At 42.7% G+C, this 25,519-nt stretch overlaps 7 protein-coding genes across 7 annotated transcripts; 2 read left to right on the forward strand and 5 right to left on the reverse strand.

Annotated features, from left to right (window-relative positions):
• On the reverse strand, positions 1-1,337 carry BDB00DRAFT_761889 (t-SNARE; the record flags this gene model as incomplete). Its single annotated transcript, XM_053119294.1, has 7 exons — positions 1-93; positions 177-335; positions 417-512; positions 649-725; positions 829-935; positions 1,000-1,066; positions 1,157-1,337. Coding segments are annotated over 7 exons (780 nt in total), but the record flags the coding sequence as incomplete, so codon positions are not given.
• A 1,254-nt stretch (positions 1,338-2,591) lies between these two features.
• On the reverse strand, positions 2,592-4,348 carry BDB00DRAFT_818013 (P-loop containing nucleoside triphosphate hydrolase protein). Its single transcript, XM_053123116.1, has 5 exons — positions 4,159-4,348; positions 3,939-4,055; positions 3,513-3,782; positions 3,320-3,405; positions 2,592-3,236 (listed from the first exon to the last, which is right to left on the reverse strand). The coding sequence occupies exons 1-5, from the start codon at positions 4,210-4,212 to the stop codon at positions 3,065-3,067; spliced, it is 699 nt and encodes a 232-aa protein (XP_052980706.1). The 5' UTR covers positions 4,213-4,348; the 3' UTR covers positions 2,592-3,064.
• BDB00DRAFT_818020 (uncharacterized protein) lies at positions 4,349-8,183 on the reverse strand. The gene is made up of 13 exons (XM_053123117.1): positions 7,937-8,183; positions 7,596-7,772; positions 7,387-7,455; positions 7,236-7,317; positions 7,047-7,151; positions 6,912-6,982; positions 6,552-6,805; positions 6,292-6,445; positions 5,306-6,205; positions 5,132-5,183; positions 4,990-5,021; positions 4,457-4,895; positions 4,349-4,392 (listed from the first exon to the last, which is right to left on the reverse strand). The coding sequence occupies exons 1-12, from the start codon at positions 8,135-8,137 to the stop codon at positions 4,806-4,808; spliced, it is 2,187 nt and encodes a 728-aa protein (XP_052980707.1). The 5' UTR covers positions 8,138-8,183; the 3' UTR covers positions 4,349-4,392; positions 4,457-4,805.
• A 560-nt stretch (positions 8,184-8,743) lies between these two features.
• Positions 8,744-10,110, forward strand: BDB00DRAFT_818021 (prohibitin-1). Its single transcript, XM_053123118.1, has 4 exons — positions 8,744-8,935; positions 9,042-9,203; positions 9,296-9,555; positions 9,698-10,110. Exons 1-4 carry the CDS (start codon positions 8,851-8,853, stop codon positions 10,013-10,015), a joined length of 825 nt encoding a protein of 274 aa, XP_052980708.1. The 5' UTR covers positions 8,744-8,850; the 3' UTR covers positions 10,016-10,110.
• Positions 10,111-11,450: 1,340 nt separating this feature from the next.
• BDB00DRAFT_761827 (concanavalin A-like lectin/glucanase domain-containing protein) lies at positions 11,451-12,335 on the forward strand (the record flags this gene model as incomplete). The annotated part of the gene is made up of 3 exons (XM_053119290.1): positions 11,451-11,605; positions 11,697-11,934; positions 12,024-12,335. The coding sequence occupies 3 exons, from the start codon at positions 11,451-11,453 to the stop codon at positions 12,333-12,335; spliced, it is 705 nt and encodes a 234-aa protein (XP_052980709.1).
• A 5,964-nt stretch (positions 12,336-18,299) lies between these two features.
• On the reverse strand, positions 18,300-19,995 carry BDB00DRAFT_761900 (armadillo-type protein; the record flags this gene model as incomplete). The annotated part of the gene is made up of 3 exons (XM_053119298.1): positions 18,300-18,974; positions 19,064-19,309; positions 19,399-19,995. The coding sequence occupies 3 exons, from the start codon at positions 19,993-19,995 to the stop codon at positions 18,300-18,302; spliced, it is 1,518 nt and encodes a 505-aa protein (XP_052980710.1).
• A 3,959-nt stretch (positions 19,996-23,954) lies between these two features.
• BDB00DRAFT_303818 (uncharacterized protein) lies at positions 23,955-25,474 on the reverse strand. The gene is made up of 4 exons (XM_053116853.1): positions 25,308-25,474; positions 24,815-25,210; positions 24,537-24,704; positions 23,955-24,311 (listed from the first exon to the last, which is right to left on the reverse strand). Exons 1-4 carry the CDS (start codon positions 25,401-25,403, stop codon positions 24,018-24,020), a joined length of 954 nt encoding a protein of 317 aa, XP_052980711.1. The 5' UTR covers positions 25,404-25,474; the 3' UTR covers positions 23,955-24,017.
• Positions 25,475-25,519: the final 45 nt, after the last annotated feature.

Genomic DNA, 25,519 nt, shown 5'->3' on the forward strand with positions numbered 1-25,519 from the left:
CTACATTACCGGATGACCAAATCCAAACCACCAAACTAGAATAGCGATCATGACGCAAAGAGCAATGACGAGAAATAGGCAGCACCATTTTTTCTATTCAATGAAATCGTATGTATGAAAAATTAGTTGTTTCTTTCATGAACATAAGTTTAGAAAAAAGGAAACGGCCGACATACATGCCGAGTTGCTTTAGCGCTAAGGATGGCTTTGGCAATCATGCTATTGCCTTGTTGCAGATGACCGACAGTTTGATCCGCATTTTGTTCGGCGGCTGTAAGCGTTTCACCTTGTTGCTCTACAAGCATTTGCATGTCTATAAAGAGTTGATGAAGTTCCTAAATACAGGGTAAACATAACAAGTTAACATGAAGTTCTCCTATCTATCGTTGGAAGCAATGTAAGAGTTGATAACATACCACAATTGTCTTTTCAATATGCTTGATATCATCATGTCGCGTCTGTACTTCGGATAGGACCGCACGGGCTTGATTTGTGCGAGTAGCATGCATTAGCTACATGCGAGATATATATATTTTCGTTAATGTGTGTTGCTGTGTTCATATTTCAGTTTAATTCAGGGCATCGATATCAGTGTCAGCAACCGCCTGTTGTGGTGAATAGTATGGCTTTGATGGAGGTAGAATTTACCGATTGTGCAAACACTTGTGGCGAGTCATCTGAATCGATGAATCTGTCCACTTCTTCCTGCGTTGCGTCCGGTTTAACTTTTTTTTATTATTATTGGCGGATGTGCATATAAACAAGATATGTAAGTAAATTTAGGTAAATAGAAATATGTCGTCAAGATAACAAAACATGATGATTTACCGATTCGGATTTGTCGTTCAACCCGTTGACGATATTTTTGCTCATAAGTGCGTTCCACGTCTTGGTATCTTTGTATCGTCTCCAAAAATCGTTTCCGTAGAGCAGCACTCTAAAGTAGCATGGTTTGTTTTAACAAATCTCTCTCTCCCCCTTAATCTGCCAATAATTGACGTTACCTGCGAGCGTCGAATCTGTGCGTCCGAGTCATTTCCTAATTGTGCGTTGGAAGCTTCCAAAGCTAATGTTACGAAAATCATCATCAGCTCGCTTCCCTAATATTTGATTTCCTACAGCGTTTTCCTGCGTATAAATGAATGTATGTATATACCTTTGATCCTATCCTTCAAATCAAAATTCTGTTTTTGTGTCTGTCGCTTAATCTGTGCCAAGTCTCTGGATATTTGCCGTGATTGTTGCTCGTTAAAGCTGACCAGTGCTGTCGTATGTAACCGCTCTATCCTATCCACATTGTCACTGACGCTAGAAATATCATTCTTTAGGCTGTCTACCTATATAATTGGGGAAGACACAGATGATATTAAATTTCCTCCCTTTTTTTTCTAAGGCACATATCGTTTGTAACAAGAGCATGTTTTGTACTTCTTGAAAAAATCCCTCCATAGTTTGCAAATTAGGTGGAGATCGTGCACGTTCTGTAGCTTGCATTTCAATGGCCTCGTGATTGCGATTGTAAGTGTCGTTTCTTGCGAAGTCATTATAATCGTCTTCATTGTCAAAAGGAGTGTTGTTTTGTGCTCGGTATGACCGTGAAGGTGGTGGTGGCTGTTGCTGCTGCTGTTGCTGAGCTGCTGAACGGTATCCTGTAGGCGTCCGACGAGGCCCAAATTCTTCACTGCATAATCGCACAGTTTAGTGTAACTTATATCTTGCTGGAATGATGGTCTCACCTTCTTTTTACTTACCTATTTCTTCGTCCAACCCCATTACCACCGCCACTGCCTCTGCTGTTTGCGTCGCTGTTACCCTATACAAAGAACGATTAATGCAAGTGGTCAGCAGCATAAGGGACATAGAGGCAAGGTTAAAAGTAGTAGAGGAGAAATGGAGAGGAAACATTGTTTACTCTGAGCTCTGCGGTACGGTCTCTGCTAAATGAATACGACATGGAAGGGAATCGACGCGCGCAAAGGAAGAGAAAAGGGAAATCACTGGCATGGTCAGAGCTCAGCACAACTACTAAAAAATTAATTCGGATACGAACTGATGGCTTTGGGCCCACTATGACAATCGCAGGGGAATTGTTGGTGGTGGCGTGGAGTAGTTGTGAAATAAAAATTGTTTATAAGATAAGCAGAATGTCATGCTCAGAGATAATACTATTATAATGAAGCAAAAGATGATAATTAGTACTATTGCTACTGCATACTAAGTTTAATCATGGATTAGTAAGGAGGTTCGATAACCTATCCTCAGCAAAGGAGACAGAAACACTCAACGCGCCAAAAAGGCTCTGATAGAAACTATTGAAACAAATGCCACATATCAGAGCTCAGCCATGAGCGTTGACTGACAATCTGTACTATGATATGGACAGAAGTGCTTATAAAGTCGTACAGTATGGCGGGTTTTGCTCCTTCTTAGAGCCTCTGTTGCGAATGGACAAGCATACTATTTCCATAATTGGAGCCACATTTAAGCACAGTTACATAACAATGGAACGTAGCCGATTAACCGGCAAACACATCCTCTACTGCCTCTAAAGAGATGACCACTATGCAAAGTTTATTAGCATCCCACACACATGTGTATGCATGCATCTGATGTGGCCACACAGCAGTTCTCCGGCAGTACCATCGTTATCATTATAATGTAAATAAGGTAAGAATACGTACAAGCATGGGCCATGTTTTGATATTTTTCAGCACACACCATAAAATGGTCAGAATTTACACTAATTACATACAAACCAACAGCAGCAACAGCATATTTTAACGCTCAACAAGCAAAATGCTTACATATCCAAGAAACTTCTCAGTTTTTGGGGATAAGAGGTGGATTGGAGTGCTCGTGCGGTGGGGAATGGATGTGATAATGTGTTGTGTTGTAAGTGGAAGAAAGAAAGAAAGAGAGAGAGAAAGGGGAATAAGATATGATAGGTGCTACTTTGTCCCGCGCATTCTACCGTTTTGTTAATGGCCAGTGTCCCATAATTAACACAAAAAAAAGACAACCTAATATATAACAATAGCTTGCGTGTATATGTGTAGCCATATACCTAGCAGCATCCACCACCACCGCTGCTCTTGTTATCCTCAATACGTATTCTCTCGCTATCTTCATCATCCAGATCAGGAGATCCATGTTCTTCCTCAATCTTGAGGATGGATTGGATAAGGAAGCGAGCTGCATCATCAATGTTGGTATTGTCCTTTGCTGACGTCTCAAACCTAAATCATTCATTAATAGTTATTAAATGTATACATACAACAAGTATAAAGAAGCTTGCCATCTACACCAAATGAGAGCTTACCATTTGATAAAGCCTTGATTATCACACAACTCATCCATCTCCATTGGGTTTACATGCTGTCCATGTCCTTCATTCACAAGATCACTCTATACACACGTATATCATCATCAACAACAATACCATAGCAAAATGGAATAAGTAATACTTCTTATCTTCAAACATATTCAAACATGGAAAATCTTGGTCAACTTACCTTATTCGCTAACAAAACGACAGGGATTTTGCCACCACCCCATGCACTGGGCAAACTGACTTTGGCATCAATATCATCCTTCCATTTCGTGACGCCTTCAAATGTCGACTGTCGGGTTACGTCGCACACGACAAATGCACCCAATGCTTCCTTGTAATACACACGCGTCATGTTTCCGAATCGCTCCTGTCCCGCAATATCCCATAATTGCAACCGTACAATGATTTCGGGCGACCACTGGATCACCTTGAGTGCAAAGTCAACTCCGATCTATACCCGTTACAGAACAAAAAAAGAAGGTTTAGGTCAGCCCTGGTTTTCTTTTACTTTTAGTAAGAAAAAGAAGTAGAAGACCCCAAATAGCCATAGCAAAGAGTTACGATAAAAGTTAAAAAAAAGAGGGGGAAAAGTGAAAGTGAATTGTACCGTAGACTTGTAATTGCTCGAGAAAATGTTATGCACGTAACGTCTGATAATACTCGTTTTACCGGTTCCCAGGTCACCGACGACCAGGATTTTATAGAGATATTCTTTTACTTCGCTCTACGTAAAGTTAATATACGAGCTGTCTTAGTTTCTTTGTCAACAAAAAACAAAGGTATAACCCAAAATGATTGCGTTAAAATTTGAGAATGCGAAAGCTCACCATTGTATTTTCGTAAAAGAAAGGAAAGAGATACGTACCGAACTTGGGCTGCATTGAGGGGCCTACTCGTTTTTAGTATCCGACAGGTGATCACGCACACACTTTTGAGTAAAGGTTACGCAAAGCAACAAGAAATACGGAAAACAGCAAGACCGTATGTATGTTAACTGTTATAAGCGCTTGTTTGTATACAAGCTACCAGTGACATGTCCTGAAACGATCCTCAATACTTAGCTATTACACGCGTGAGTCATAAGAGACAATGTGAAACACGCGACATGTGAGGTTACATTTCTACCTGTTTACATGGTATCCTAGCAAAAGCAAATCGGAAACAACACTCGTTGTCGTCATTGCCTATTGAGAACTGAAACAAAGCGCCAATGGAATGGATCCTGGTTTTCGCCTCTGTTGCAACTAGTTCTGTATCATACCCTCAACAAGTACTCGCACCGTAGATAAGCACTTTAACGAGTAGTCTGTAATAGATTATCCGATGACGGTTATGGCTATTTTTGTAGAGAGATGCCGCAGCGAAGCGGAAACAATCCCGACCCGGTTTATATCGTGGAATGACGGGTCCATTAACCATTCTTCGCATCGTAAGTTCGATTGATATATACATTTTACTTTAACTATTGGTAATATTATGCAACGTGATCTTCGTATCCCATCGTTTCGTCCCTGCCCTTCATATACGCTAGTCGCGTCCATAATCGCTGAACACCTTCATTGGCCTAAATAGTCAAAAGAAATCAACCAGTCCAACAGTCAGTAACAAAAAAGGTCTTTCCATCTTTAATAAAAGCATAGTGGTCATTTTTTTCATACCTTGCTCCGTGCATAGGATCCAAGACCACCGCCTATCAATGATAGCATTTATGTTAGTGATCTGGCCTATTTCATCTTGTACGGTATTCTTTTAAATGATTCTAGAACCAACCATCCAGCGCAACTATTAAAATATGCTTACCTATTCTTCGATTGAATTGCTGTAGCTCTGAGATGATCTCACATACAATACCCTGTAATATGTAACAATTAACAATACAAGTTATAATTGTAAAGCATCTTCAACCAAATAGCAAAAAAAATAGAGGTCCAAACCACGGTCTCCTTTCTCTCTTTCTTTTTGTCAAAAACTAACCTTCTCCTTGATCATTTCAGTCTCATCGGCACTGATAGCTTCAGCTAGCAATAACGTCTGATTCAATACATTATCGTAATCAGGATGAGCTTCGCGACTTTTAAATATGCTGTGTTTGTTTTGGATAATCCCCAAGAGCTGTGCCAGAACGTCTTTATCCAAAGGAGTTTGTGCATAGATGTTAGGGCCGGGCGTAGGAGATGGGGATGGAGGACTTATGGTAGCAGAAGTAGGAGCAGTAGTTGATTCTTCGACTATTGGTGTTGGTGGCTCGGCCATGTCTGTGTTGTTGTTGTTGCTGCTGCTGTTGTTGCTGCTCAAGTGTCCCTTGGACGAGGCCGTGTCCAAGTGGCTAGCGGCAGATCTATATTCTTCGTCAGCTGACATGGTGTCTGATAGGAAAGAGGATTGTCTCGACATAGCAAAGCTATCGGTCATCTCTACATCGGTGCTACTGTTGCTATTCATGGTGGCGATACCATTGCTATTAGGAAAATGATTTTCTTCCAATCTGTCTTCTGGTTCACTGATCCGACTTGATGGTGAAGTGGTCGGCGTGGTGTAGTTGGATGATGATGAAGGTGTGTTCCCAGGTGCTCTAATCATATTGGATGGCGTCGTTTGCTGCTGCTGCTGCTGCTGCTCTTGTTCCTGTTCCAATTGCAGAGGCTGGAGTGGTTGGGACAATGCAGGTTGTGGAAGTTGTCGTGGTCGCTGCTGTTCTTCGTTCACCTTGATTTTGGATAAAGCAGTTTCTAAAGTCAGGTTCAATGAAGCAAGGGCAACCATACGCTTCAGATAGATGCATCGTTCATAGGTCGGTTTCATAGCTTTGGTGATTTGTGTCTGCAATTGAACATGTGGGAACCGGTTGACTAGACTTGCTGCCAGATCTCGTAACTGCACCCCAAAAAAGAGGAAAAGTACGAGTTATAAAAACCACCATGTCTACGTATATTTGCATGTATGTTTATTTAGAGACATACCTCAGATCTCCATGTTTCTTCATCCAACGCTGATAATGCGGACTCGATGCAATTTTCAACTTCGCGCGCCAGAAAGTCACCCACTCGATCCAGCAGAATCTGCAATAATAACCGCACAACGTATTTGACATCGTCCTTCGTGTACGCTTGTGACCTGCCAATTGGAGTCAAGGGAGAATATGTGAGTGCTCGTCAGACGACATTACTTCTTTTTTTCATCGTGAAAACTCAAAACAACTAGAGGAGTTGTTTGTCATTACCATGATCGAATGGAGAACCCGAAAAGACGAAGAACAGACGAGAACTGTTCCAATGGTATGTGTTGTTCACCAGCCACGTTATCCGACCAATCTTGAGACATTTGAATTACTTCATTCTCAGTATTGGAATCTTCTAGCTCTGACTTGACTGCACCATAGCTCGTCAAGACGTGTCTAAACGATGATACGTCTATATACTTGTTGAGATTCCGTTTTCCGTTTACATTTTCTCTATATGGTGCACATTCAGAACCCTACACAGCGATTTCAATTATAAATATGGTAAAAAATTCATACGACTTTTGTCCTTCTTTGTTCTCCTCTGCTTCGTTTGATTCTTGCATTAATGCTCTCACTGACCAGATTTGTCCACAATGTTTCGAGTGTAGTGTATGCGTGTCTTGAGACAAACTTGTCGGATTCAAATGCAACTAATATGATATATATGTTAAATCAACGTTTGTTAATAAGCCTGAGGCATTTCGTCCAACATACCTATCTGGAAAAGCCATTGATACATTGAGTGAGGCAATGACCAATCTGTCCTACTCCAATATAGCAATGCACCTGAGCTGAGCAAAAACTTTCGACCGTCATACGCTAGAAATGACAAACACGATTAAAATCAGGCGTTATTAAGAACGACGATAATCTCTTGCTTCCTCATCTTTTTTTTTGCCTTACTCGAGGACAGATCAGATATATAGTTTTCTTTTTCATGATTAGCACCAGACAGCCCATCTTCTATCAACAAAGGATCCGGTAGCTATGAATATTCGCTTAATAAAAAGAAAGACCTTTTTCTTTCATTACACGCTAAAGAACTACAACTTACTGTGCATCTCTTTTTGAAAAATTGATAACGAGAATCATTTTTGCGCGTATCTTCGGTGCTCGCAATAACCTATAGTACGTAACTTTTTTTTTAATATGTGTGCATACGTGTGAGATATTTTGGCGCGTGGATACGCGTACGCGTGTTTTGGTAACAAATTTATTTTATACAAAAAAAGGGGGGGCTGCTGCAGCAAATGATATCATCACCTTAAAGAACTTATTTGACAAGTCTTCCACCAGAAACTCGCGTGCTTGTTTGGCAGTATCTTCCAACGACAGCTTTTCATTGTCACTTTCCGAATCGTTTTCGTTTTCCAAGATCGCTTGTTCGTCGAGATAATCGAGGTTCGGCGGTTCTTGTTTTTTGTCTGGTTCTTCTTCAACCTTGTCAAACGCAAGATCATCGTAAGACGGCTCTTCGTTTAGTGCTGCAAATTGCTACAAGAGGAAGAGTGAGACCGCATTGAGTATTTTATTACGCCGGATTTTAAGAAATTAATTGCTTTATGAGTAGTAGTAAGAGAAGGTGAGGAATTGTATAGACGCACTGCTTCCAAATCGTGATCACGTTCACGGTTGCCTGTCCGTCGTCGTTTGTTGAGGATAAGGTTTTGTAATGGCTGGGGATTGGGTGATTCATAAGATCCATTCAGGTGCTGTTGCTGTTCTTCTTCCTCTTGTTGCTGTGTAGTCTCTTCTCTATCCTGAATACGCCTGCTTCGTCGTTTAGGCACGTACAGACTTGACATTGCAAAAGTATTGTATTGTCAGAAGAGGCATTTTTATTTGACAGAGAGAAAGTGCGAAATTTAATCGTAAGTCCCGATCCCTTCATAATAATTGAAGTGCACGCTTGCATAATTAGCAGAAGAACGCACTTACTCAAGGATATATCCATCCTTACTTAATCGTTACCTCTTTTCCCTTGCTTATCGATAAATGCCAAGTGAGAGCGGGTATGCATTGACTTTAAAACCCTGTGTTGCCTGTTCCAGCAGGCAAATTATAGTCTATGTAGTAGGCAGACGTAGCCAGGAGCACATCTTACACAGAAAGTAAATGTATGTTACTACCATCATTCAGTAGCTTACTACTATCATGCAGTCAGACATTCTTACAAACCATCCAAGTATCATACATCCAACTTTTCGGACTGTTAGAGGAGGGATACTTGGATTGTTGATAGCATCATACTTGATGATATGGCTTTTCTTTTTTATATACAGTGCCCCATATTTGACACCCTTAATTCTATCATTAATCTGTGACAAGTAGTTTCAATCTTGCCTATTACTGGTTGGAAGTCATGCTTACAGACTTTGGCCACTGACAACATATCAGCATACGATAGCGGCGGTGGTGGTGGTGGCAGCGGAGGCTGCTGGCTTATACGTGCTTTGAATTTATACCAGCACTAAAACTTCAAAGTGTTTCAGTTTTCTCACACACAAAAAACAATAAAATGGCCGCAGTGCTCAATAGGATCGCAAAGTATGCCATACCTGTCGGTTTGGCAGTGGGTGGTGCTCAAGCCGCCATGTACGACGGTAACTATTCTAACAACCAGAAGACGAGAGCACATTCGATCGGGGGCTCCCCATTTTAACTGTGCATGTTTGATTGATCGGTTTTTCCCTTTTTTTTTTCATGTAGTTCAAGGTGGTCACCGCGCTGTCATTTTCGATCGTCTTCAGGGTGTAAAGTCCCAATCGAGCGGTGAAGGCACTCATTTCTTGGTTCCTTGGTTGCAGCGTGCTGTTCTGTTTGATGTGCGTACCAAGCCTCGCAACATTTCGACCACTACTGGTTCTAAAGGTAAAAAGGAAAAGAAATCAGCACTCATTCCTTGCCTGGTTTGACTTAAATATGTATAAACAATGATATCGCTAACATTGATAGATAAAAAGATATGCAGATGATTACTTTGACGCTTCGTGTGTTGCATCGTCCTGAAATCAAGAATTTGCCTGCCATCTATCAGAACTTGGGTCTCGATTATGATGAGAGAGTCTTGCCATCCATTGGTAACGAAGTATTGAAGTCCATTGTGGCTCAGTTTGACGCCAGTGAATTGATTACCCAGCGTGAGGTTGTGTCTGCCAAGATCCGTGAGGAGCTGTACAAGCGTGCCCATGATTTCAACATTGCCTTGGAGGATGTGTCTATTGTAAGTCACTGTTTACATTGGGGATGAATCTGTCTATCTACATGGACATATGGTACACTCGGGCACTAACTGTTCTTGTTTCCACATACACGCATTGTATCCCACTCCTCTTGCATTTATTCTTTTTTTGCTTCTCGTATAGACCCACATGACCTTCGGCCGTGAGTTCACCAACGCCGTCGAACAAAAGCAGATTGCTCAGCAAGAAGCTGAACGCGCCAGATTTGTGGTCGAACGTGCCGAACAGGAACAACAGGCAGCTGTCATTCGCGCCGAAGGTGACTCTGTTGCTGCTGAATTGATCAGCAGATCCTTGGAGAAGGCCGGTGAAGGTTTGGTCGAGTTCCGTCGCATTGAAGCCTCCAAGGAGATTGCCGGAACCTTGTCTGCTTCACAAAACGTTACCTACTTGCCCGGCAACAAGAACGGTGCCAACATGCTTTTGAACCTCGGAGCATAAAGAAAATTAGATTCCACCAGACGTATATAGTGTATAGAATCATCATTCTGAAAAGTTTTAATAAAAGTCAGTAGCAGGTGTTTAAGCAGAAAGAATAACGGTAGAGCCATGAGCAACTTTATTTGTTTTTTTTAGGTAAAAGGCAGTAGAGGGTCATTGGTTGTGGTTGGTGGCTGTGGGGCTATTGATTGGTGGCAATAGTTGCATTTGTCTGGGATGATGCAGAGAAGACGGCACGTAAGGAGTAGTAAGCAATAAGGAGAAGGAGCATGTATAAAAGAATGTTGGCGCTTTCTCCTCATTTCTTGTCAGGGTTCTCGCACTTGCAAATCTCGTCGTCCTTCAAGCCAGCCAAGGCTTGCTGGATATGTTGACCGCAGCCTAGTCAAACAGGTAGAGACCGTCAGTCGTCAGCAGAATAAACACTGCGTTTTCTACTTGCTCTGATCCAGCAATTCAAGAGGACTTACCCTTCCAGGTGTACTTGTTGCAGTTATTGCAGGTGGTTCGCATGCACATTTTCTCGAATTGTTTTGGCTTTACAAGTGTGAAGGGTTTCACAAAGTGCAACAACTCTCCAGGACTTTTTATATAATTTATTCGGCTGTTTGCGGAGATCCATGTTTTCGGGAGCGCGATTACGACTGCTGACGCGGCTCACAAACACAAGTTGCAGCGTTTCAAAGCTCACGGACCAATCAATTAATCAATTGACCCTGTCCGTCCCCCCAGCATTCGTCAGCTTTACGCGTCCACCATGACATACCAGGCTCCATCCTCTACTAATACAGAGAGAGAGAGAGAGAGAGAGAAACGCGCGCACAAGACCATAGGCACGGGATGCATAATAAAAGGCAATAGAGTAAAGGAGGACTGGGGTCGTCATGCAAAACAGGATCTCCAGAGACTTGGGGGGTGTGTAAGGCAATCTTGGGGGGACTATCCGGGACGAGTATAATTTGTTATACACACTGCCAACGAGGTGAATAAATGCTACAACCACCATATGCAAGCACTGGGTAGTGATGGCAACAGATAGAAGAGGCCATTGACAGATAAAAATATTCCGGAACCGAGACATACACCTCCGCCATCGTTTTTTGTTTGTTAGGTCGATCAATCCTTCACCAAGCTCACCATCGTCTTTCCTTCGCCTTTTCTTTTCTTATTCTATTTATCCCGATAACCAGTAGCACACAAACAGAAAAAAGAGATGGTTGCTATGTTAACAACAACAAACAGTCTGCCATGGATACTGTCACTAGCCATTGTGCCCTTGGTTGTTATGCAGCAGCACAGCATGGCTGTTGCACAAGATCCCGTTGTGTGCGACTGTGGCTTCCAGGATGAATATGATCGCGTGTGGAGTGAAATATGGTACGCCAATTATGCAAATTACCGTGCCGATCTGCAACGCGACACAAATTATGTGGTCATGGACTACACTGTGCCTGCCAAATACGACAACACCATTGACCGTATCTTTGATCCTGCCAACGTTCAAGTTAACGAAGACGATGGAGGCGTTCATCTGACAGTGCGAAAACAAGATAGCGGCAATTACACATCCGCATCATTCGGTACAAAAAGGTAAGGAAAGAAACAATGAGAATCATGTTATTGAGACCATGGATGATTTACTCAAATTTTTAACACTGCTTTAATCCACGATAACATTTAGACAAGATATCTTGTATGGCACCTTCAGAGCGAATATGAAGACCTCGTCCGAGCCGGGCACCGTGGCAGCCTTCTTCTTCTTCAGAAACAACACTTGCGAAATTGATATGGAATCACTAAGTAGGATTCAAAACCCATGGAAAACGTACTTTTCCGTACAGCCACAAGTCTACAATCCAGACGGATCCGCATCCAACGTGACCAACGATAAGCATGTGCTACTTTTTGACCCAACTTCGGTATTGTTATTGATCTGATCTTTCAGCATAAAAGCCAGAAAAATTGTTGAATCAAAGCAAGAGGAGGATCTAATTCAGTGTATACATAGGCTTTCCATGAATATCGGTTTGACTGGACTCCTGAAGCTGTTACATACTTTTTGGACGGTCAGGAAGCAAACCAATTCAACCAAAATATTCCTGACGCCCCGGGTCGTGTCATTGTTAATCATTGGACCGATGGCAATCCCAATTATAGTGGTGCACCTCCAACTCAGGATGCTACCCTTCAATTGGCAAATTTTACTATTTTTTTCAATTCATCGGAAGCTTCTGACACGCCACCCTGTCAACGCTCATCCAAGCCATGTTCCATTGCAGGTAAAGTGACCCACCCACTTATCTGTCTTTTTCTGCTATGATATGTGTGCAAATGTACGATGAGCTACTTTCTGACGTGTGTCTTACTCTTCGTAGACATCATGAATAAGAAGATGGTTCCAGACTCTCAGCAGCAGCCGTCATCGACAAGCGGTGGTAATACTGACTCTTCAGCTGCTCCAAGACAAAAGATAATATCATCGCTGTTGTGTATGGTCGCTGCAATGATCGCAATTGTATTTTCGCTTAATATTGCATAGCTTCCTTCATAAAGTATTTCTTTATCTTCCAAGAGATATCATTTTGCATTTTCCCCCTTCATTTAGATGAAATGTACATACATACACACTTAACAAACATATATAACATATAAAATAAACGTTGAATTCAAACATATATCACTGATTCGACGCAATATGGGCATATAAGTAAGCAGGGTGGCCGTTAAATGTATAAGGATGACCATGATGTGATGTAAGTGGAAATGCTACGGAATGCCACATTCTAGAGCAAGGAAAGTAATTATGTGGACGTTACCAGTACCAAAGTTGTTGCTGCAGATTTTGATTGGCTTGCCGGTTTGCCCCTTGCCAGGACGAAGAACCAGATCTGTCATATTGAGAGCCATTATGATCGGTTCTGCTGTTCTGTGCCTTGAGGTATGATTATGTATGCCTTGAAGTATGTGTTCGCTTTGAAATTGTGTTTGTGTGAGGGGATACTTGAGAGGAATTGAGTGAAGGAAGAAGAAGAGGTTTCAAGATTGGCCGGATCATGGTGCCTTTTTATACTCAAAGAAACACATGTCAAAAACTTATGTAGTTAGTTGCAAACAATAAAGAGGTCAGCATGACAAAACAATTGTTATCATTGGGGCCGCCAACGTCATCTACTATGGTATATACACTATACTGTAATATTAAAGCTTATACGATTTGAAGCTATTTTCGTTTGGATAGTATATTACAACGTACAAGTAAAAACAAGGGGGAATGTGTGGATGGCACTTGGCAACGTTCTAAAATGGCAACGGCTCCACCCAGGCGAAAGAAAAAACCGTCAGTAGAATTTCTTATATATCATATGTAAAAAAAAAGAGGCACAAATAGACGCGATATCAGCATGAACTTCTTTGAGATCGTCGGTAACTAACTTTATTGAACCGCGTAAAGATGCGTGAAAATATTTTATTCCAGTAGTCTAGTAAAGCATATCAACTTGTATGTCGTATTATTTACATATATAAAGACGAGACAGGTTTCTTCTTCTTGTATCATACAAGTGCATAAGGATATGCTGTCAAATAGATCTGTTCCTTGATCGCACGGAGTTCTGACCACAAGAGTATTGTTGTTGTACTAACAACACAAAGGCATGTACACAAGAAAGTTTAATTTTTTGACATATCCTCACTAACATCTTCTTCTTTATTATTAAAATTATTATTAAAATCTTTAAAAGTTAGCTGAAAAATCCAAAAAAGGAAACTCTCATCCATGTAAATTCACAGACAGAAAAAGAGAAAGTAAATACTTACGCAAAGCATTCCCCAAATTCATGGGGGACCTCGGCCGCACTTTTTACCCGTGGGCTCGGGGAAATTTGAAATAAGCAGGACTTACGCCCGGAGGCTGCCTGAGTAAAAAAACAGCCGTTCGCGTGAAACGATGCAACATCCGAAGATGGGTCGAGACAGAGGCTACTAGGAACTGCGAGAAAAAAGCAAAGGGGGAGGAGAAGGGGATAAACTATATTAGAAACGCAATAGACGCTTTTAATGACTTCCTGGGTCAGAGCAAGGGGAGGAGGGGAAGGGGGATAATTTATACAAATAAGCAATAAGAATATGAGGCTTTTAACGACTTCCTCAGGTCCATTCAAAGCAAAAAGCACACGCCACCGTCCAGATGGATGGATAGATCTTGACCGCAGCCTACGGACTACTTGACAGGTCGGCTTCCAGGAGCGGGATGGCAGTAGAGCATCAATCTTGACCAGCATGGAGGTATCTGTGCACTATCGCCATTCCAAGAAACATAAGAGACGAATAGTTAATGGGAAACTGTCAATTCACTATCACAAGATTCTATCGTGCTATACTTACCTATACTTCTACGATGAGACACAGGAGAACCGAACACCCAGCCAGTGTAGAGCAGAGAATCGCAGCCAGAACAGAAACACTTCTTCTAGCTGGATAAAAAAAAGATCATTAAAGGGCTGCACCCACTGTGCTATCTTTATTTTTGACACGGCATTACCATCCTCCTCCATCCCAAGCTGACTTACATTTGTTTTGTCGTTTCACAGCAAAGTTATAGACAGAGAGAGATGGGGTCTAAGCCAATCCAAGTCCAAACAGATCACCGCAGAGCCATCCTCTATTAGAAAAAAGAAAACATCTATGAGCAGCTGCATACACTTTTTGACATGTCACGGCAGACATCTTCCTGGTTCTTCAAACACGCAAAGACAAACACAAGCACAACGATACTTACTATTATGACATCCTTGGCTTGGAGGAAGAGAGCCTTGAGTTAGAGAGAGGAAAAGCAAGAAGGGGATGACCAATTCTGAAAAAAGAATAAGAGAAGAAAGGGGAGGAGAGAAAGAAAACTTTTTTGAGAGACTGCCATATTGCATACGTCATGGTCAGGAGCCCTTTTCCGTCACGCTGCTGTACACACTGCACACCTTTGACGCGTCATCCCCAACACCCATGTCATCCTACTCACCTATCATACCAATGTTCAAGTCCCCTTTTGCTTATACTTACTATCTGTTATTTGTCCGCAGGACACAATCAACCCAACCAGCATAAAGCGAAACCTGAAGTAGAATGAAAAGAAGAAAGATCATGAGCAGGCTGTTCTTAATATGCAACTATTCCTGACACGTCATGGCATCAGCACCTCCAACAGACACTCGACTTCTCTCCAACTCATCCTCACATTTCATTCCCTACCGTACTTACAGTTGTTGCTTATGTTTAAGGGTGGGATGCAAACAACAAACCCGAACCAACCATTTCAAAAAGTCAGAATCCTATAGTAGTAGCAGAGAAGAAAGGAGGATAACATTAGCGACTGTATGCTGTACACACACAACTTTAGACACGTCGAAATTCATATCTTCTTTCGTATATCACATCCACATGCAAAACCTCAAAGTACACTTCAAACTTTCCATATTGTACTTACTCTTGCATTTGTGCTTTGAGTGGAGAAGGACCAGGTTAAGACGAAAGAAAGTCTGTGTCAAAAAAGAAAGAAAGTGAGATAAACGGATCTTAAGAAATCGCTGTATACCCACAACCGGTTGCATACACTCTTCTCACTCACCACCATAAACATACACTCTCCGATCCTCTAATCCATTCCAATGACACTCACATTGAATAGCTTTGGTTTAGAAAAGTTGACGAAGAGGAAGAAGAGCCCCATGATTGCTGCGGCCGCACGGTTATATAGTAGTAATGAACACGGCATTTGAGTCAGTTCAATCTATCCAATCAGATTGCTCTCTCACGTTTATGACGCGCCGAAATGTGTGGCTCCTCCAGATCAGGAAATTTGTTCTACATGAATGTATGACTATGTGAGTAGACGGGTATCGCATCGAGGAAAGACTCAAGGGGATAACCTTCATTAACACGAGATGAAGCGCACTTCACGTCCTTCATCATATGAGAAGTGTCATCGCTTTAAACACGCTGGACACAAGTATCAACACAAGTATCAACGTATACGTACAAGCGTATCCAAATCTCATGAGACATGACGATCCCGCGCTTGCCGATGTTCCATTTGGTGGAAAAATTATGGTCCTTGGTGTTGACATTTGCCAGGTACTCAACATTGTATCCTCTCTTCTACTTTGCATGTTTTTTACTATTAAGCGGTAGTACTCACAGTAAAGTATATGGTAATAGGTCCTTCCAGTGATACCAAATGCGTCGCGCTCGCAGATCGTACAGCAGTGCTTAAATCGCTCATCGAAGCCATTTACGGCAGCCTTGACGCACCACACGTGGATCACGATTACCTCATCAGTCGCTCCATTCTAACTCCAAAAAATGTCGACGTTTCAGCAATCAACGATCTGATACTCGACCATTTCCCAGGCACTATCCACGAATTCCCGATCGCAGATACTGTGGATGATCCAGAGGATCAAATCACATACCCACCAGAGCTGCTCAATTCCATGAATCCATCCGACCTCCCTCCGCATTTGCTAAAACTCAAAGTCGGTTGCCCAGTCATGCTTTTGAAAAACTTGCACACCCAAAGTGGTCTCTGCAACGGGACACGGCTGATTGTACGCTCTTTTCAAAGACATGTACTTGAAGCTGAAATAGCCACTGGACCTCATGCTGGCAACATTGTCTTAATCCCTCGCATAACACTCACACCATCGCAAACACGCTCGCCCATTCTCTTCAAACGCACCCAATTCCCTGTTCGCCTGGCATTCGCTATGACCATCAATAAGGCACAGGGTCAAACTTTCAACACTGTCGGCCTCTACTTGCCTGAACCTCCGTTTCACGCATGGTCTACTGTATGTAGCCATGTCGCGCGTCCGCACCCCTTCATCCATCAGAATCATGTTAGATCCTGAGAACTCACGTATCGCGGGTCAGCAAGGCCAAAGCACAAGAAATGTTGTTTTTCACGAAGTTCTTCTATAATTCTTTTTGTCACCTACTCTATTTTTACATCGCCCATTCTCTTTTTTTCTCGCCTATTCTCTTTTTATCAATATCACTACATCATCTTTGTCAACACTTCTTTTCGCATTGCATTCTAAACTGGAGATAGTTAAGTATCCAACTTTGACGACTTTCTATGATAGACTACTTCGCACAGCACAATGATCTTGCTTTTGTTTTTGAAAACAGACAATAAGCATCTAATACCAAAACATTGATCCAACCTCGCTTGACAGGGGGGTTTGGGGGGCTTGCCCCCCACTTGGGGGTCAAGGGGGGAACCCCCTTGCGACGCGTTTCCGTTGAATGACACGGAGCGAAGCGGAGGGGCTCATTCATCCGAGCGAAGCGAGGAAGGACCGCTAGTATGATATACAATACAAGCCTTCTCTGAAAAGCCACAAACTAGCTTGATCATTGCTAGCTGTAGTTCAGAAAAGCGTGTTTTCGATGTGGAGTTATCTCAAGCATGATTAGCATATTGCCTTGTTAAGACAGGAAAAGTTAACTAGAGTTGGCTAAAACGGTATATTATGCAGTATGGTGCACCTCGACTTGAATCGCCAAAAAGTAATTCTCCCATGTCTTGATGCTTTGCATGTTTGCTCGTATTCATTTCATTCTTGTGGACGGGTTCCCTTTTTTCGTCAAAGATTTGGTTGCTTTGGGACGGTCTTAGCTGGGAGTCAAACACTAACCTAGGCCTGATTTGAATTTTTGTCCTTTGATATGCATTCCACTATATGGCCATATATTTATGCATCAACTTCCTCATTACAAAACGGGCCTTTTTGGTTTCAAAAAACTGAATGCACTATAATGATAATGTTAGCTCGATGTACAATATTAAAAGTTATAAAGAAGGTTTTTAAGTGTTGTTGTAGTTATTGTTTGTTTGCATGTACATTGATATGTGAAAGAAAGGGAAATTTATAGCACGCGAAAGGGGTTTTTTTTTCAAAACGAAAGAAGAAATAAATAAATAAGAAAAGATAAAGATAAAAAAGCTCTCTAATAAGAAGGTGGGGGGGGGTGGTGAGGGAAAAAAGAACTAATACAAGCGTAAGCTCATGTACACATTGAAGAAAAATAGTATAATCAGACCCACTCGTTTCTAAACAACTGGTATAAAACGAGAGAGGACACTATGAAAAAAGAGGTGAAAGAATAATAGAGGACTTATAAACAAAAAAGTTGGTGGGGGATAAAATATAATAGTAATAATAGAGTTTTTCTCTGTGTGGTGTGTGTTTTTGGTAGGTAGTAGGTACGTGTATAGGTAAATGATAAGCTACCTGTCGCCGTTATCGTCCACAGCAGACACTAGTGGAGATCCAGGCTCTACTGACGAAGGTACTGGTGATGGCGATGTCGCTTGGCCTTCCTGCTGTTGAATCGTTGCCGCTGCTGGATCATTACTGAGAGGCAACAGTTTTTCCACCTCTGTTTTTGTAAAAAAAAGAACAGTGAACATCAATAAGTACATCAAGAATTCCAACAAAGAGAGCCTGCGGCAGTAGCTATGATAGAAAGGGTACTTACTCTGCGTTAAATGCTTTCCATATGTGTATTTTCTCACCGAGTGCAGATACATTCTGATTTTACTGACGAGCAAGTCCCGCTGCTCTCCATCATCAACAACATCCAGCATCTTTTGGAGAACGTAGTTAGCATATTGGTCCTTCATCAGAGTCAACAAAGGATACGATCCATCGGGGCGTGTCTGCAGGACTTCTTCGATCAAAGCACGTCGGTCGTCGACATTGCCATAAGCAACGCATTTTTCAACAACGTTGCTCGCAAACTTGTGTTTGCTCAATTGGAGCACGTGGCCACGGATTTTGCCAATGATCAGTTGCTTGTCTTCGTCCTTGCCATGCTCCAGTATATGCTGTACAACATAGTTGCCATATTGATCTTGTACCAGTTGGCTTGTGCATCGATGCAGTTCTTCCAATAATCGTTCCTGTACATATTCATAAACAGAGTCGTTTTAGTTCTCATACATCGATAGATCCAACTCAACAGGCGAAAAAAAAAATCACTATAGCTTACCGTTTGCTCTTCAGGGCAATGTTCAAACATGCGTTGGATCACACGACAACCGTATGGATGAGTTGCGAGATGATATACTTGACCATGGAAGGTATCGATAATAAACTGAATGTGCTGGGATGGCACACGTTCAATTGCCTTTTGAACGACATGGTTACCGTTCTGGTCTTTGACACATTTCAAGACACTGCCGTCCAATTCACGAATCATGGTTGCCTGTTGATCTGTCAAAACATGTTCCAATGCCTAGAAGATTAACATAATTGTTTTTTAGTACGACGAATCCCAACCGTATACATATACTTGTGACGCGTCTGAATTATAGTATGACAAACCTTTTGAACCACTCGACAACCATACATTTGCAGCGACAAGGATAAGATATGACCCTCCATCTGCTTGGCAAGAACCGTCTTTTGTGCCTGGCTTCCGTGCTCAAACAACTTCTGGATCACGTAATTGCCAAACACGTCGGTCATCAGCTGCAAGCAATTGGGTAAGATTTCATCGAAAACTAGCTGCTTATCATCGCTGTTGGCTGTCTCCAGCTTTTGCTGAATAAATCGGGAGCCGTGTTGATCGCCGCTGAATTCTACAACGTGGTCGACAATATCCTTGAGCTCGTATTTCTTGTTCTTGTTGCTGCGGAATTCCTCGAGTAACGGACTACGGATGATATGTGCGGCGTCAGGTGAAGCAAGAGCGGCGGCAGCAGCAGCAGCTGCAGTGGGATTCACCAATGGTTCGTGCACAGGAATGCCTGCTCGTGTACGAAGCGCTGGTGGTACGTGGGATGTGGTGCCACCGCTGCCACCGCCTTGAACGGGTGGTGGGATCACACCTGGTGGAGGAGGGGGTGGTGGCGGTGCAGCAGTGGTAGGAGGTACATTACCGGCGGCCGCAGCAGCAGGATTATTCGCATAGTAAGGCATGTTGCGTAGCATTTCGTGCGATTGCTGTTGTCGTAGCATCTGGTTGCGGAGGAACAAAATTTGTTCTTGCTGAAGCATAATTTGACGTTGGCGTGTTTGGAGCTGTCGGATCAACCGGTCGTTCATATGCGTTGTTCCATATCCAGCTGCTATTGCTGCTGCTGCTTGTTCATCGTTCAAATTATTTAAATCAAGCATGGGCATACCGTTGCGACCCAGAGGTTGTTGTTGTTGATTATTTCCACCTGGAGTATTAGTTGCAGAAGAAGCAGAAGCAGCGGCAGCAGCAGCGACAAACTCATGCATTGACCATTGTGGATCGTGTGCTGATTCGGGGCTAATGGGCATGCTCGCTAGTCCGGACAGCGAAGGTGTTGAAGGGAACTTGTTGAGTTGTTGTCGACCACCATCGACTGTGCGGTGATGGTGGTGTTGTCGTCGACCACTACTACTACCTGCTGGTTGGGTCGTTGCTGCTTCCATAAAGGAAGACATATCATCGCTAGCCCTGTCATCGAAGCCGAAGCCGCCGGTTCCACCAAGTCCACCATAAAGCGGGGGAGACACGGTTGCACTTCTGGGCTCCATATCGAACGGACTGTTGACAGGTGACATCATGCTGGTAGGCGTGGCATTGTTACTGCTCCACGAGGTGGGGCCGGCGGATTCACTAAGCACAGCGTCAAGGCTCTGATGAGGTGGTTTCATGCCGACACCTTGTCGGTTCATCCATTGCAGATAGCGTTGCTGCTGTTGGACGGAGACACGGCTTCCTTTGACATCGTCGGCAGTTCCCTTGAGTGACTGTAAAGATAGTGAGAATTTAGTACATTATCTAATCGTTTCCTACGCATATTTTTTTCCTACCTTATCATTTAGACCAAGACCACCCATACCGAGGACCAAGTTGTTATACTCGTGTGGGTCCATGCCCATTGCTTGACGGTTACGCTGTGTTGCCATGTGGCTCGTCGGCGGTGTTGAATTTGCACGAGGGGGCGGAGACGTAGTAAAATTGTACGGTGCAGGAGGCGACATTGGCTGCGTTACTTGAAAATGCGGAAATGGTTCCTCATTAAACGGAGTGCTGCCCTTCATTGACGATCCGTCGTTGACATATCCGAAATGCTGTTGCTGCTGCTCGGCCTGTGCCATAGAGCTATATTGTTGATGGTGATAATGATTCTTGTAAGGATCGTGTTGTTGTTGTTGCTGTTGTTGCTGTTGTTGATGCAAAGGCGATCGGGTTGTAGCGGATGAGGATTGCATCATGGGCATACGAAACTGTTGTTGTTGCTGTTGTTGGTCGAGTTCGCTATTGTTAAAACGCATCATCAAGGGATCCTGTTGCTGCTGCTGTTGCTTATGCTGTTGCGGAAGGGGCGCAAAAGGTGAAGCGGATCGGTTCTAATTACGTTTGGGTCAACACGCACATCCTTCGTAATAGGTCATGTAAACAGAAGAACTTACCCCTGGAACCGAGGAGTCGATCGAGCTACCGCTTTCCAACGGACACTGTAGACTCGGGGATACCAGGCCTGATTGACTCCACATTCTCCCAAGATTGTTATTATTTAATCCTGCCCCTCCACGACTGTTGCCTGACAACGCGCTTTCTGGATCGGTAAAAGCACCAAAGTACTCGTCGCCTAGAGTGATGTTTTGTCAGTGACCATACAAAACATCACACACAAAAGGAGCACGCGCCCTCTTAAATTTTTCTTCCAACCCTTTTCTTCCTTTCGACTTTACCTTCACCTGCTCCTGCGACAGCAAATGACTTTGATGCTTCAGATGGTGTCATCTGATTGGGCGTAGATGACCATGCTTGACGTGCAGAGTCGAACAACGGTGAAGGCATGTAAGTATTTCCGCTACTGTTGTGATGTTGGTGGTTATTATTATTATCCCAAGGACGATGGCTGCTGGAATTGTTCATTCGCATAGAAGGATCTCCAAGTGGTGTCGTTGCTGCCGACGATGACGTGTCCCCGTGATGATGATGTCTATTGAGGATCTTGTCCGACAATGGATAATAAAGCAAATGTTGATCGGGTGGAGCGCTGTTCGAGCGTTGTTCTAGTTCACGCGACGGATCGAGGTAAAGATCGGTGTCACAATCGCCTCCTCGACCTCTCATAAGCGCAGCCAGCTATAATACATGTATATGGATATGGATGTGTCATATATCAGTTACATATGTGTTCTTAATTACAACATCTCTATGCACTTTTTGCTTACCTGTCCCTGAGGCTGGTTCCTGGCTTTCGGTTGTTGGATGTCCAGTTGTTGTCGGCTATTATTATGTTGTTGCTGCTGTCTTACTGCTCCTGCGGCTGCAGTAGTCGGATAGTCGGTCATAAATGCATTCCTTTGCATTCTGTATTATATAATATGTGTATATCTGTATATTCTTGCTTTGTTCCTTTCTCCTTGTGACCGAGAGAGGGAGAAAGTATGTATGTATGTATATCGGAACCCGGTTATCAAGGTTGGGAAGAAACCAGAAAATAAGGGGAAAGAGGAGAGAGGTAGTTTGATGCCCTTTACAAATAGTCCAAGCGGCACAAATAGAGGCAAATTTGTCTGTTAACAAAAAGGAGAGGGCAATAGTTGGTGTTTTCGATAGACAAAACTGTGTGCGTGTCTCTGGGTGCTTTTCTTCCTTGAGCGATTTCGAAAAGGGAACGTAGCGATGGTCAGCGTATTAGGGGACAAAGTTTCGGTAATGTGTAACCGGATTAAGGTGGTGGTAAAAAAAAGCGGCACTTGCAGAAAAAAGGGAAGAAGAAAAAAAGAAGGGAGAAATGCGAGCTGGGGAGAGGAAGTGAGAGGATTGTAACCAGTAGTAGTGAGTTGATGATGTGTGTGTTTCTGAATGGACTTAAAAGAATGTCGAGAAATAGAAAAACAAAAGGCGAAAGGAGAGAAAGTAATCTCACCAATGCCTTACACACAAGTTGTGAATAGGAAAAGAGAAGAAGAAGAAAAGAGAAAGAAGATTGCGCGCTTTGTGATGAGGGAAGGGTAAAAAGTGGAGGAGTTGTAAGGGTTAATGGATGGGGGAACAGCAGTGGTGGTACTTTTTTTGGATGCGAGTTGCTGTCTACCCGAAAATTGACGTTTGTGTATATGCGTCCCTTGCTCTAATATGAGATACTTGCTTTATAATACCAGACTATATGTCATATATACTATGTACTGCACTACTTGCGCTTGATGCACGATAGCACCTTTTGCCTTTTTGACAGAGGGCTGTCAACGAAATTAAGCTTTTTTTTAAATATTTCGTTCCCCTCTCACCTTTGTCCTGGACAACCACGCATATCTGAAAACCGTTCCCTGGCAACAAATGTTCCCAATCATGCTGTCATGGCGACTTACAGTATATGCTGCTAAGAGACTGACAAATACGTACAGGGCCTGTTCGGGGGTGAGAGACGGAAGGGGAGGGAAAGTCGCATGTGCCCACGTTTCGTGTTTACTCGTGTCTGTGCTCTTACAACTCCATTGCTGTTGCTTCCCAATTTTGGACACGCTGCACGTTTACTACTAGGTGCGATCTGGAACAGCCTGTTCTATGTGAACACTCTCTTACTTGTGAACCGCCGCGCTAAATAACTATTATTATTATTATTATTATTGCCACCGCGCCAAAAAAAAACATGTATTATTAATAGTAACTACCGGCAGTAATGTGCGCTTTCTGCTTTACAAATTAAACATGAAACTGCTGCCACCAAACAGAAAAAAAAAAGCGCGTTTTCTAACCCACTCAAAAAGTTGGTAAGGTAAAACGTCACGTGGAAGTTTTTTTGAGAAAGAGATATATGAAGAAGTACCGACATATATAACGGAAAATGGCCCGTGTTTACCCAAATATGCATGCATGCTGAAAGCTTGTTGTAGTACTGTCTTGTTACATGCGCACACGCCAAAAAAAAATAGAAAATGAATTGCTAAGCGGTCCTTTTTTATTCCACAAGATATTTACACAAATATTGGTATTATTAAAGTTTAGTTTATTTAAATTCGAACTTCCTTGACGCTTTATGAACGGCTTCTGAAGCTTCCGAACATGCCTTGATAGCACCCGCACCAGCCTCAATGGCTTCAAATAGCTGCTTCAGTTCTACGGGGTCTGAACTACGTTCCACGCGACGCAACAACGTGCGCATCTTGTCTGCAATAGGAGAGAACGATAAGAATTCTGATGGCGCTTCATGTTGTTCTTGCTGCTGCTGCTGCTGTTGTTGTTGTTGTGATCGTCGTCGTTCAGGTGCGGCTGGTGGTGCTTCGAACGACTCAATATCCGTCTAAATTATTGAGTAAGCAGATTTAATTGAACTAGAAGTTAGCAAAGTAGCCTTTAACATTTATTAATTTCCAAAGACAACGAAGAAAAAAAGGTAGATATGACCTTTCGTTTCTTTAAGCGTCTTCCACTCTTTAGCAGAACAGAAAGGAAAACATATATGAAAAGCCGCACATAAAAATATAAGGCTTACAAACTGAATAATACCATTATTACTATACGTTACCTCCGGTCTATCATCATCGTCTGTTGGTTCGTCTTTATACTCAGTCGGCTCATCCTCTGTTTCCTTGGTATTATCCAACCGCTGACTCTCTTGTTCCAAATCTTCATTAAACGATCGGTTACAGATCACACAAACCATATGTTTCGATGGATCGCGCATCAATGGGATCTAAAAAGGAAGAGAGAATATGTGTATATGCGTTTATTTTTGGTCAAGCTTTCATGATTTACCCTAATCCTGTTAAGAAAAAACTGAGCGTGGGTTTTTAAACTACTTACAGCGTAGCAGCCAGGGCTAGGACAAGTTTCGTTGAGCAATGTCCAGCGCTGAAGCAGTCGTTGACCAATTAATTGTGACGCTTTAGATGACTGTTCTCGACGACGTTCACGTTCTGCGTATACGTCGTCTTCAATTGACGGTGACTGTGCTACGTCTGTTTGAGTTGTTGTTGCTGCTGCTGCTGCTGCTGCTGCTGGTTGCTGTTGTTGTACTTGTGCTGGTGTTACAGCTGCTCCTGCTGTTGCCGATGTAGCACTTGATGACTTGATAGCCGATCCACTGGAAGAAGTTGTTGGCAACTTGTCATGCTTTACACAGAAACGGATTGATCCGTCCTTGGATCGCATGATGGGTACTGGGCAACCAGGTACCTTGCAGGCTTGGTCTGTCATGACCTGAAAAAGGGTTTATTTCAAAAGCACATAATGTACAATTTAGTTTTATACATAAAAAGGCGACATGAAAAATATAGACGATTTGTTTAGACATTACCCAGCCTTGGAGCATAAACGTGCTCAATAGTGACATTGCATCATTGTTACCCGCTGAATCGTTGGTGTCTTGATTAAGAGCTGGATTTTGAAGCATGTTAGGCTGTGCGGTTTATATGAGAAACCTGGCTAACGTCGGAAAGATTCGCAATTTTTATAAACATTTTCGAAAAAATAATACAGCGTTTATTATCATTGTTACAGTTTTTAAAA

Source organism: Zychaea mexicana, assembly GCF_025766255.1.
Source record: "Zychaea mexicana strain RSA 1403 chromosome Unknown BDB00scaffold_27, whole genome shotgun sequence".
NCBI classification, from domain to species: Eukaryota; Fungi; Mucoromycota; class Mucoromycetes; order Mucorales; family Lichtheimiaceae; genus Zychaea; species Zychaea mexicana.